The sequence below is a fragment of the Aulonocara sp. 'chitande type north' Nkhata Bay genome, linkage group LG22 (genome assembly GCF_057382095.1).
Source record: "Aulonocara sp. 'chitande type north' Nkhata Bay isolate Kocher_YH1m ecotype deep benthic linkage group LG22, A_spYH_male_GT1.1, whole genome shotgun sequence".
Classification (NCBI taxonomy): Eukaryota; Metazoa; Chordata; class Actinopteri; order Cichliformes; family Cichlidae; genus Aulonocara; species Aulonocara sp. 'chitande type north' Nkhata Bay.
In genome coordinates this window covers 5,190,095-5,202,887 of record NC_141364.1, presented here as the reverse complement: position 1 = coordinate 5,202,887, position 12,793 = coordinate 5,190,095, and the positions used below count along the sequence as shown (strand labels likewise).

The window sequence follows — 12,793 nt, the reverse complement described above, 5'->3', positions numbered from 1 at the left end:
TGCCTGTGTGTGTGTTAGACAGGAAAGGATGTATCTGGATGTACCCAGCCTCTCTCCTCATGACAGAAGGCAAAGGCTCCAGCCCCTGGGAACTGGATAAGCTGCTAAGAAAATGGTTCTTTTAGAAGAAAGTGCCACTGCAGATCACACACAGTTGTTCTGACTGATCACCTTAATTCTAAACATTTTTACCCTGATGGGAACGCTCTCTTTGGAGATTCCTCCATCCATTATAAACACATGAATGTTTTCACCAGGATGACAGTTGTGTAAAGCATATGGCCTCTGCAGTGCAAAATGTTGGGTAGACATGTTTAACAGCTTATATGTTTATACTGTGAAGGAATAGCATTTAACCCTCATCCATAAACCTGAAAAACAAATGCCAAAGAGTACAGAAGCTATTCTAGCAGTAGGCGGTGGCCTAATATCTTAACAACGCACTTTAGTTCATTTTTTTTCCTTTAATATGTCACCCATGCATACATTGAAATGTGTATGTATCTATTTCCCCCTTTTTTAGAGGTCAATGCCATTTTCAGGTATAAAGAAGGCTCGATTGTAACTTTGAAGGGGTGAATCTGGTCTGGCAGCAAACATTTTCCATGGGTGTCCCTAACAGGGTGATATGTGCAGTTATTTGGTAGGTAAACTAACTGTATGTTGATTTGAACACACACTAATGGAGAAATAAAGAATGACTTTGACTCTTCCTCTAACAGACTTGTTTGGTTATCAGACCCAGCTCTGCTTTGCATACGGCTGCAGGGGAGTCAGTATTTTAATATTCATATGAGATACTGGACATCATTCCACACCAATCCCTCAACAGAGGAACGCTGGGCTGTTCGTTGGTACCTGCTGCTGGAACACAAAGGATTGTTGGTGACTGAAAAGTTATGCATCCATGCTGTAATAACTCAAGAAAAATCCTGTGCTGATTCTCTGCTGGATGAGACCATGGGAGTGAATAATGGATCGACTCTGCTTGAAGAAGAAAAAAAGCTGGAAGCATCCACAGACAGAAGTAATTAGCTTTTCTTTTTATAAAGTATTTCAATTGGTTTTATTTATTTATTTAGTATTAGTCATTTCTTAGCCTGTTTAACACTAAATTCAATTGCATGCATGGGTCGAGTGGGTTTAAGAAGAACACTGTTGAGGTGTGCTCATTATCATGTTAGCTAATGATTTAATTAATGAGCTCATTCTGCTTTGAAGAAGCAGAGATGACAACAATAGTGACTGCAACATAATAAAAATGTTCCCACTCATCCACGGTGGTGTCTGCTTGATTTTTATTTTTTAGCTTTACAGTTGCCTCGTCCTTTACATTAGAGTGAATTTTATTTTCTGGGTTTGTAATATAGATTTTGAAAATGCAACATTAACAATATTTCTTTTCAGAAACAATCTACAGACTTGGGATCAGAGAGATGTTTGAAGTCTTGGTGGCAGATTTCATCAAATTAGAGCTAAATCTATCAATTCATTGATCTGCCTGTGTCTGATGCAACCCATACTCATCAACCATGCAGGGCAACAAGTCTGCTATGTCTTAAAGCCATCATCCAAATAAAGCAGCCCAAAGCAACAACACAACACAAAAAGAGATGCTGTATTTCAACAGGAATATTCTGCTGGCCTGTTGGACTGCTTTGGGTGAAATGGTCTTTTATGAAATTCCCAGGCTTGCCAAAGTCTCCTCCTGCTGAAATGTAAAAAAGGTCTATAAATGTTTAAGTGTTTTTCTTTTTTCCCTTTGTTGTTGTGTCGGCTCTCTCAGGTCACTACAGACAGCTGGCTCATTACTTCTGTCTGCTCTGCTTTCTACTGACCATCATCATTCTGCTCCAGACTCTCTGCTGTGAGTGCCTCTTTGCATCTATAAAACTCACTGACCAATGGGAACGGGTTACTGAAAAAAGGAGAAGGAGATAATGTGCTGATATACATATAAGACCTTAACTGATATTTTGAATATTTTCAAATAATTTACAAAAATTTACAAAGTTGAGTTTATCTCTACACCGCACCTGCCTGTACATGGCATTTACTTTAGTCTGTGTTGAACCTACAGCTCAGTGGTGCCTGAGATACTGCCTATCCTCGCCGGCCAAATCCTATACTCAAAGGTTTAAAGAAAATAAAGACAGAAAGAGTGGATTTCATTAGTGAAGTAACACACATCATGTTGGATAAAAACGTAGGGCCTTGTTTGAGAGTGAGTGTAATAGATCCTTGCTAATAGTGGAGCTCAGAATAATATGATTTTTAAAGTTCTCCAAGCGAATGCTAACAGCATAGCGAAATTTGGCTGTGTTGTTATGTAGAGTGGACCCGCTTCACACTGGCAAATGTAACTTGTTGCCCAGGTGTTTCCTTTTGCATCGATTGCGCTCACACAAAGGCGTTGTGTGTAACTAGCCTTCTTTCTTTCACTCTTTCCATCTGCTGATACACAGATGTCGAGGTGTGCTGGCTGCCACACAAAAACGGCTCATCTAAACGAAAACAAAGACGCATATATTACTTACAGCAGCGTGAAAAGCTTTGAACCACTGGTTGGCTTCAAAATGAACACAGGACCAGAAAATAACTGCAGCTGTTCAGAGAAAACGCAGTGAAGAGGAGCCTCAAAACAACAGTCACCACTCAAGAGATTGCAGGTGTGAAAATGTCACAATTCACACAAGATTCAGGCGGCAGAATGACACTAAATAGACTTTTTAAATATTTTTGTTTTGTTAAATGTCTGAAGGAGAGGTCAGAGGTCAAATGTGGCATGACATTTAAAATCTAAACTTTTTGAGTAATTGTTTTTACAGACAGAATGATACTAAATATCAAAAACAGTTTGAGGTTTTATTATCAAATGTTACCAGGAGTCTCAAATTTTATGTCATTGGCGTATTTTTGTGAACTTTAAATGCCTAAAGGGACAAAAATAAATAAATACATTTTCTTCTACTGCTAACCTGCCTTTGGAGAGCACTGCATTAGTATACAGCGTACATATGGAGGTACTGCAGGAAGATTTTACCATGATTCTGGTGTTTCAACAAAAAGCAGGACGAGTCTTTTGTCATTTTGTCGAGAAATAAATCCGTCGGTCTCTGCGTCTTATTTTAGAATAAATTCTGTTACGCGATGGCTTGCAGAGAGGATTAACTCTGTTCTTTTTGAATCATCCCTTTTTTCACCTCTGTCAGTCTGCTTTGCTTTCTGTCTGACACTGCTCTATTATCCCGTATCCATGGTAACGGGTGATGAGACATTGTGTATGCAATCTTCTGACACTGTGCTGCGTGTGTTGTGTGTGTTTGATACCACAGTGGTTCAGCTCACACTGGTGTCTCAGTCCCAGTCGGCCCTGCAGGAAAACAAACTGAGAGGTTTGAGAATCGGGCTGGAGAAGCTCAACCAGTCATATCAGCTCCTGTTCTCCCAGTACCCTGCTCTAAACCAGTACTGCCCGATCAGCAACGCTACCACTGGTGGTGAGTCTGGGTGCTTTTTTATTCAGAGCTACAAGTGTTAAGAGAAAATCCAGAGAAAAAAATCATTTTTTACACCCACAAAAATCACAACTTTTCGAAGATGTTCCTGTGACAGTTCCTCGTACACACTGTGTCTGTTTTCAGGCATTTCTATGGCCAGACTTCAAAACTGACGCATCAGTGGATAACTGGGTGGTTTTAGTGTAAAGGTTTACCTGAGGCTTGGCTCTAATTATAAGGCTGTAACAGAAAGGTAAAGAAGCTAATGAATCCCTTATATAAAGGTCGAGTATTTAACCACAGACGAGTTTGTGAGAGAGAAATGTCAGTTTCAGTTTGGTCATTTTTCTTTCAACCACATAATGTCCCAGTCACGCTGCCAAACAAGCGGCAGATTAAATATAGACAACTGTTTACAAAAAACCCATTTAACAAAGAAGCTCTGATTTCCATTATGCTGTGAAAAAGACAAACAACTCGAGCGTGATTCAGATTCAGATAACAGATCCACTTTGAGCTTTTGTTTCCAGTATGTTAGATAAACTGATTTAAACCAGTGAAACTGGATGTGTAATATTAGTCTGTTTGTTTTCAGTCTGTAATCAGTGATATAAATAAAGTAGAAAACATATTTATACCACTTACTTATGACACAACATAAAAACACACTACCATAAAACTATTACAGGCTTTTCAGAATGAAACCTGACATTAACACCTTCAGACTGTCGGGCTGTAGTAACTTTTAAATGGTTGTAGCTAATACACAATCCAAATTTAAGTCTTGCTTGTGGAGCACTGCATTGTTGTTTAATCATTTACACACTCAAAATGCAGTTTGTTGAAAAATATGTCATGATTTCAGTGCTGTTGTAGGATTATTTCATACTGAGAACAGTAATACTGTACTGAGATGTACAGGATGCTAGAAAATTTCAAATCACTGCTGAAACTTACCCTGGCTTGACATTTAAGGTCTTTTGAAGCTTAAAGTAGATTTAAACAAACTTTGAGGGGTGAGTAATCTGAGCCACATCTTTTACCTATTCTTTATTATTATTATTATTATTGTTCACTCAGAAAGAGAGTGCAGCCTATGCTTACCTGGCTGGACGCCTCAGGGACAGAAATGTTTCCTCTTCAGCCAGGACAGAGCTGACTGGATCAGTAGTCAGTACCACTGCATGGCACTGGGGGGCGTCATGGCTATAATAAGGACGGAAGAGGAGCAGGTGAATGCACACACACACACACACACACACTACTCTGTCCACCTGCTCTGTCCTGTCATTTCCAGTTTATATTTATTCATCAAGCACATAATAAATATTAAATTAGCTTTGCTGGAACCCTTCTCCTCTCACAAATCTTCTTCCCTGCATTAATGACATATTCAGTCTCTGTCCAGTTGTAAATATTTGACATGCCCTTCCTGATATGTCCTACCTTTTGGACACACTATTTGACATACAGATTCATACCACCAGGAAGAGAAGTTAAGAATAGATTTAAGGCCTCTATGAAATATGGAGACGTCTGCAGGAGCGGCCAGTGCTTGAGGTCAAATGAGGTTTTGTGTTTCGCTCTTTTACTGTACATGTGAGACAGTTTGTGTTCTTGATTGATCAACAGTAAAGAGAATGTTCTTAAGGAATGAAATTAAGGCTTCTCTCTGCAAAATGGTAACGTTTGACATGTTTTTCAGGAGTTCCTGTGGGAGAAGACCCAGAGTCTGAGTCAGGGGGACTCATACTGGGTAGGCCTGAGGAGCAGCGGCGCTGACGGCGGCTGGCAGTGGAGCGATGGCTCACTGCTGGAGAAGGGACCACAGTGAGTATGATGACAGGCATGAGGAAGAGGAGGAGGTGGTGCAGGACAAACAGGGCTCAGAAGGTGAAGAGCAAGTATGTGCTGATCTCTCCTCCTTAAGTTTGTCTCAGGCTGAGGACATTTTGCCAGATCAGCTGTCAGGACACAAAACTATGAGAGGACTAGATATTAAAAATGTATGTGTCCCTGTTCATAGTCAAACATTCCTCATGGTCTAAATATAAAAATACATTCACATTAATTACACCGAGCCACTTTAATGTCATCTGTCATTTGCTGCGCTTGTTTGGAGCTGGTTTCATTGGTGCAGTTTTCACCATCTCATTCTGCCACATTCCTTTAACCTGTTATCTCCCATTTGGGATTTAAGAAGACAATAACTACTTTATCCAATAATTTGTCTGTTATTTTTCAAAAGCAGTTGAAATAATAATAATATTAGTAATAGCAATGTTAGCAATATTCATAGCAATTGTAAGAATAGTAGTATTAATATATATATAATAATAATATTAATAGTGCTATTAATAATAACATAACAGGTGCATTTAAACAATTGAGAATCAACAATGATGAACAGAATTTAAGTAAAATGCTCAAATTAAAGAGCAGATAATAAACAATAATGGAATATGAGTTTGATCTTAATTTTAAAGATGACAACACAATCAAATAACATTTAGTAGTTAATTATAAGAAGCATAAGATTTAAGTAGCAGTAAAATATTTGTTGGAATCAAATATTATCACATTTTTCCCTTCCTGTTTGTATATACTATTTAAACTGATCAGCCACAATATTAAAACTACCTGATGAATATTATTACAATATCTTTGTGTTGTGGTTCCCCACACTGGGGGATAAGATCCTCTGAGGCTTTCTTTGTGTGGCACATACTGAGCATACCCGATCAGAACTCTGGAATCTGGAGGTCTTGGTCTTGAATTCAGTAAAACACAACATTGTAGTGAGATTACAAAAGGTAATCACACATCAGTAATTGTGGATTATGTATAAGTGAGATTTGCAAAGCAGCTGAGAATTTCACTCCTAAGCAACCTAACCACGGTGTCTTCCCACTGTGGATTTACTGTGAGGGGATTAAAACACTGTGGGAGTTTTATTATGAACATTATCATATGTCAGAGAATCGGTTGCCACGGTAACAGAATAAAGTGTGTGTTGCAGGTTTTGGGCACGCGACCCGGATAACGCGGGTGAAAGCAGTGTGGATCTGTGTGGTCGACTCACCCCGAGGGTCGTGTACAGCAGGAGCTGGTTCACTTTCAGATGCTCCAACAAGCTGCGGACGATCTGTGAGAGGAGGCAAGCTTCTCTGACCTGACACCAAAATAGCTTTATAGCAAATAAACATTTTAATGAAGAAATCCCCGATGTTTTTCTGTGCTTTCATTGTGTTTTTCAGCTTCATTTTTTATCCACTATCTATCTACAATTATTTATTTATTTATTTGGGGGGGGGCAAACTCATACTAATTCAAATAAAACCTGATGTGAGATCTTCCCAATTTATGCACAGGAGGCTAAGGTTTATCCTGGTAATTTTATAGCTTATTATTATTATTCACTGCTAATTTGGAGCTGCAGGAATTTTCTGCCTTGATCCATCAATTTGATCTTTAAATTTTATAGCAATGCAAATTTTAATATATTCATAATTTTATCACGTTTGTTGTGTGAAGAGGAATGAAAGTCAGTAGAACAGGACAGGATACATGTGTGTGAAGGAGGAAGACAGTTGTAATAGTCCAGCTGCAAGGAGCAAGCGGAGGTGGGTGAATTTAAACACTTGGGGTCAACCAACAAAAGCAACAGGGTAGAGCGGGTGGAGGTGAGTGTCAGGGGTGATTTGTAACAGAAAAGCAGCAGCAAGGTTTACAAGAGACACGATGTATGATTTGAGTGTGGTGAGAATAACAAAAGCACAGGAGGCCAAGCTGGAGATGCTCAGATTTATATTGGGGGTGACCAGCATGGATTAGAAATGAATACATCAGAGATCCAGCTCAGGTCAAGCGGTTTGGACACAAGGTTACTGAGATGGTTTAGATTTTATTCATATGTGTATTCCAAGATGCTCAAAGGCACCTTACAAGCAATTAAAGACCAAAATCATGGTACGCTTAAAAAAAACAGTTGGAAAAGACCATGAAATGAAAAAGTCAACAATACAGAATCAAGCAGAACAGACGTGCTGATGCAAAGAACTACACTTTGAGCATGGCTTCTTTCTTTTAGTCCTTTATGTTAAAATAAATCTGTGCTTGTTGCTCCTCTGTATGTCCAGCAAGTGGCAGTGCTGCCTTTCCAAACATTGGTGGAGGCGCCATTTGTTGTGTGGGTTTTTTTGGCCGTTTTTTCCCAGCATGCTTTGCCAGCGCACTGTTTTGTCAGAACACCGGGAGCACGGATTATAACGGAATTGATTTGTCGACGGTAAGTCGGTTTTCTTAAGGTTTCTACGTGAATAGCGAGTCGATGATAATTTATTTTAAGTGTGTGCGCAGTTTAGAGCCTCTGTGAGTTGTTTTTGTGCTTTTTTTTCTTTTTGTTCTGTGGTGAAAATGTTTTAAAAGCTGTGTGAGATTATACAAACAGCTGAGCAGGATTAATCTTAACTTTCTATTTTTATCGATAACGTCGTTAATGAACGGATTCATCAGGACTCTCGTTTTATTTTCCAGTTACTGGCAGGGGAAATGGGCTTAATATCAAATTAGAAGTTAGTTTTGCTCATGCCGAACAAGCTGTATTTTTACTCTTTTTTTTCTGAAATTATTTAACACATATTTAAGACCACAGTGGATCACGTTTCACATGGCGGTGTAGTCACGTGTTTAAATCGGCACACAGCATAAATGTTTGCAGTTAAAGAGCGCATCTTAAAGATATATTATTTAAGTAGCGCTCACTGACTATTATTAGGATCCTTTGTGGATATAAACGCTTTCTTGTAGTCCGTGTGTGCAGCATGGTCACATTTAAGCGTTGCTCACATGCTGTTGATCCTGTGCAGACCTCCAGCAGCTGAAAAATGTCAGACGCGGTCCAGGAGAAGATCAAGAACTACAGGACGGCTCCGTTTGATGCCCGCTTCCCCAACACCAACCAGACACGCAACTGTTTCCAGAACTACCTGGGTAAATGAGCCGTCTGCTGCACAGTGTCGACGCAAAGTCATGTCAACCTTTGTCATAATTCAGTGTTTTCTTCCATCAGACCAACGCAGGTCCAGTTCCTTGTTTCCTCTTACACTGAGTACAACTTGAACTTTGAAATCAGACAGGTAAAAATGGCCACAGGTTATTTGCACCTGTGCTCTTCAGCTTTGCCTGGGTCTTCACTCAGACTAATGTTTGGCTTCTCATAAATGTGTGAAGAACAGGAAACCTGCAAATCTGCTGAGCGTTGTGAGTCTTTCGGGGCCTTCAGCTGAATTCTCACTTATTTGCTTGCTTTTTTTTTTTTTTTTTCCCCTCATTTTGATTTCATCATCTATTCACATAAAAGCTGCTTTTGGCATGTTTGCTGATTTTGTTGTTTTCATTTGAGACTAATTGAGGGTTTAAACTGCAGCAGTTCTCACTTCCAAACTTATTCTGGTCAATTTTATTTCTGTGTTTCTTAATTTATAAAGAAATGTGAGACGACAAGTTTTGACAATCGACACAACCCATGCTTGATGTCTGAATTTCAATATTTAAATCAATCTAAGTTGCTTTGCTGCTAGTTTCTATTTCAAATGAAAACTCAAAGAATTAAACACATCTCCTTCTATGCTAAAGCCCAGTGTGACGGTGGATTTGCTGCAGACTAAATGCACTCTCTAATTATCTCTTTCATCGCTGCTGTGAATCAGCTTCAGGTTAGACCAGCGGTCCCCAGCCCCCGGGCCTCGGACCAGTACCGGTCCGTGAGTCGTTTGGTACCGGGCCGCGAGAGTTGAGGCTCAGGTGTGAAATGTCTGGTTTTCAGGGTTTTTATCGGTTTTCAGCGTTATTTTGTCATCGTTTTTATCGTTAACTCGGTTTTCCTGGGTCTTTTCACGTGTGTTATGAATAAATCTTCTTTTTTTTCCGGTACTGGTACTAGTTTTATTTTGTTGTATTTATCCGCGACACATTAAAGGCCGGTCCGTGAAAATATTGTCGGGCATAAACTGGTCTGTGGCGCAAAAAAGGTTGGGGACCGCTGCGTTAGACGTATTGATCCGTCTGCATATATAATGAATATTTTGATTAATGCTGCTTCTCTGCTGATTTTTCAGAGTAAAAGTTTTCATCAGTCTTTGTGGAAGTGCAGTAAAAACTAAATGCCACCCAGACACAGAGACTCAGTTTCAATCTGAAGTGACTGTAACCTAAATCATTTTGGTAATCTGATACTGAATAACTGTTACAGGGCCATTACTTGAATTGACCAATAACAATGCTGTGACACTTTAGTTTTGCACTTCAGGGTAAAAAAGCTGCACATGGGGGAAGTTTGATTCCTGCCAGAAAGGCCTTTATTCCATGTGTACAACGGTGAAACACACTTATGATCTTTTCTCAGGCATAACCAGTCAGGCTAATGAAACTCCTGTTTATTGCAGGGTTTGAAGCCAGAAGTTACCTTATATGGATGATGGGGCACAACGCAATCAGTAATGCTTGGTTAGCAAGCAGCATTCATAAAGTGTTCAAGTGCAACACACTGATATCTATTTATCAATAGATAAATAAATGGTAAGTAACAGAGTAACAAAACACAAAAACTTGACTCGCCAAAACTAAAGCACACTCTTCCTGGATGATCTGTAGCACACAGCATACGTGCTACAGATCATCTATTAAAAATGCTCCAAATGCCCAAACATCACAGAGATGGTTGGGAGGTCCAGTTCAGTGACTATTTATCAGACATTAGGCCTGGCAGACAGCCGTTTGCTTCAGTTCACTGTTGAACGTCTCCCTGAGGCTGTTATGAAGGGAGAACTCTGTAGAGACCAAAACCATTTGTGTAGCAGGCTGTAAACACGTTTACTTCTGTGGATATTGGGAATCACTTCTGCAGTCAGGCTTAGGTGCCCATTAGAAAACCTTCTTGGTGCGTTTGCACTGGCTTCATTTTTAAGCTGTGGAGGAAAAGGATGGATGAATGACTTTGAAATATCTAAAATAAGCGTGTTGACAGCCCGATTTTAAAAAGGAGAATTTGCTATAAGTGGTTGACAAATAGGAAGTTATTTTTCCTTGTTTTGTTTTTGTATAAATTACCACTTATTTTACCATGAATACTTATATTTGTTGGATTTAATGTATATAACAGCTGAAAATTACAACAGTTTTAAGAGGAGTGATAACTGCATCTCCCCCGATGCAACTGTTTCTTATTTCAACATATTTGTTGGTATTTTATACATGTCAATGTTAGTTATTGTGTTCAAAAATATGTCAAGTACTTATTTCAACTTTGATCAGATAAATCTTAATTTTATTATTATTGATTAAAAATAATCAAATATTTTAAGGATAAAACATAATTTCTCAAAAGTTCCAAAATAACTTTGATATCTCAACATTCAATCTGATGTTAAAACAATTTTTGACTAGTTTATTATTTAATTATTTTACTTACTAATAGGTAAGTCACTCAGTCTGAAACTCAAGAGCTCAAACCAAACTCATGATGTATCTGAATTTATATTTTTTTAAATTGTATTTTAACACAATGTTAAAATACAATTTTATTTGTGTTACAAGTTTCTTTAAAATTTCCTGTCCTGTGACGTGACAGCCCGAACGCATCACACCGACGGACAGAAACAGATTGTGGTTTTGTTTGGGTTTGTTTTTTTTGTTTTTTGAGCGACAATAAATGTCAGGGTGTATCGGCATTTTATGATTTGTGGTTCTTAATTATAAAAGTTAATCGTGACTGAACCGTGGTTGTTTATGGTCACATAATAAAACCATGTTGACATTTGGCTCATAAATAAATGATGTTTGGGTTTCTAACAACAGTTCCATGTAAGAGAAATGAGGACTTTGAGACTATCGTGTCACAGCAGCGTCAGCATATATAATGGGTAGTTTCCTACTTAACTCCAGAGAGGATGATTTGGATGTTTTGTTGTTGTTTTTTTTAATCTGATTGATTTTGTCATTCGAGTTAGACGTCTGGTCTCTTTTAATGGCACGTGAGCTAACAGTGAAGTGTAGCCTCCTTACTATTTTTGTGCTGTCTAAGGTTTTTGGAGCAGTTTTATTAAAATCACATGAAAAATGTCTTGCTGTCAAATATAGATCATTCAAGAAGTTTGTGCTTCTGTTTCAGTGAGTGAAATTCAAGTGTTTTATTGGCCTGTTACTTGGCAGGTGTGTTGCACCTGTGTGAGTATGAACATACAGCTTGCTAGCAACGTAGCATTATACGTATACCATATACGTCTCTGCTGGCTTCCAAAAACTAACAGGGCGACAGCTAAAATGCTGATGTTTCAAATAAATATACACGGTTTATGGTTGATTTTTGTAGGTCTACACTTCAACAAGCCATGCGTTAGTGTGGCATTGTGGTCGGTGACTCTGATGGTCCTAGAGTGACAATAGTATGATGTTGGAGGAAAACTGCAGATAAACAGAATCAGGCTCATTTATCTGACTCGAGTCCTTGAGTCAGATAAAGGACTCGAGGACACCGGCTGGCTTTGCTGGCTGTTTAGTGTCCATCTCTGGTTTGACAGCTCGTCCCCCTCTTTTTGTTACAGACTTCCACAGATGTAACAAAGTTCTGTCAGCCAAAGACCAGGACACGGCTCCCTGTGACTGGTACCGCAGAGTCTACAAGAGTCTCTGCCCAATCAGCTGGGTAAGTTACACGTGAAACAAATCTCACTGTCTCACTCGGCTGCACCTTCATTTGCTTCTGTTCCAAAATTCTTGGTTTTAATTTAGTCATCAGTTTTCTTTTTCACTCATCACCTAGAAGCTCTACGTTTAAAGTTGTAAAAGTCACAGCTGTGTTTCAGGCTAGTTTCCACTCTAGGCATTTATTGCTCCACTTTTTGATTTTCTCCTGTTTTTTCTTTCCTGCAGGTTCAGAAATGGGACGATCAGATAGAGGCAGGAAGCTTCCCTGGGAAGATTTAAGGAAATGTTGATCTCCATCCAATTGTCTCATCTTAAGATATAAAAGTGAAAAACTCCAATATTTCTGTACAAAAATGTCATAATAAAATGTTACTATGAGTCATGTCTGACTTTTGCTAATTGACAGCTGTAATTTACAGTTTACTCAGGCTTTTAGCTGTGTCTGTGTGGCAGCCATTATAACAAGTGTTTGAATTCTCTAAATACTACAGAAAGGTGCTTCAATGCTTCCTTTATTACCTCCTTTAGGAGAGGAGACACTTGCCCATCCTTTATGGTAAGAAAGGAGATGATGCTGACCCACGATG

The 12,793-nt window shown here is 38.9% G+C and overlaps 2 protein-coding genes across 2 annotated transcripts; both read left to right on the top strand.

Annotated features, from left to right (window-relative positions):
- The first annotated feature begins 792 nt into the window (after nt 1-792).
- LOC147303306 (C-type lectin domain family 1 member A-like) lies at nt 793-6,676 on the top strand. The gene is made up of 6 exons (XM_086281150.1): nt 793-1,027; nt 1,787-1,867; nt 3,336-3,500; nt 4,581-4,732; nt 5,206-5,330; nt 6,520-6,676. Exons 1-6 carry the CDS (start codon nt 793-795, stop codon nt 6,674-6,676), a joined length of 915 nt encoding a protein of 304 aa, XP_086137276.1.
- A 974-nt stretch (nt 6,677-7,650) lies between these two features.
- Nucleotides 7,651-12,584, top strand: LOC147303305 (cytochrome c oxidase subunit 6B1-like). Its single transcript, XM_086280560.1, has 4 exons — nt 7,651-7,788; nt 8,369-8,492; nt 12,104-12,204; nt 12,432-12,584. Exons 2-4 carry the CDS (start codon nt 8,387-8,389, stop codon nt 12,483-12,485), a joined length of 261 nt encoding a protein of 86 aa, XP_086136686.1. The 5' UTR covers nt 7,651-7,788; nt 8,369-8,386; the 3' UTR covers nt 12,486-12,584.
- The last annotated feature ends 209 nt before the right edge of the window (nt 12,585-12,793 follow it).

What these genes read in the sequence shown, in the direction of transcription:
- LOC147303306 (XM_086281150.1), top strand. Translation starts at nt 793, where the DNA reads ATGAGATACTGGACATCATTCCACACCAATCCCTCAACAGAGGAACGC. An exon ending in TAAGGACGGAAGAGGAGCAG is followed by an intron (nt 4,733 to 5,205) that starts GTGAATGCACAC and finishes CATGTTTTTCAG; the next exon opens with GAGTTCCTGTGGGAGAAGAC. An exon ending in CTGCTGGAGAAGGGACCACA is followed by an intron (nt 5,331 to 6,519) that starts GTGAGTATGATG and finishes TGTGTGTTGCAG; the next exon opens with GTTTTGGGCACGCGACCCGG.
- LOC147303305 (XM_086280560.1), top strand. Translation starts at nt 8,387, where the DNA reads ATGTCAGACGCGGTCCAGGAGAAGATCAAGAACTACAGGACGGCTCCG. An exon ending in CTGTTTCCAGAACTACCTGG is followed by an intron (nt 8,493 to 12,103) that starts GTAAATGAGCCG and finishes TTTTTGTTACAG; the next exon opens with ACTTCCACAGATGTAACAAA. An exon ending in GTCTCTGCCCAATCAGCTGG is followed by an intron (nt 12,205 to 12,431) that starts GTAAGTTACACG and finishes TCTTTCCTGCAG; the next exon opens with GTTCAGAAATGGGACGATCA.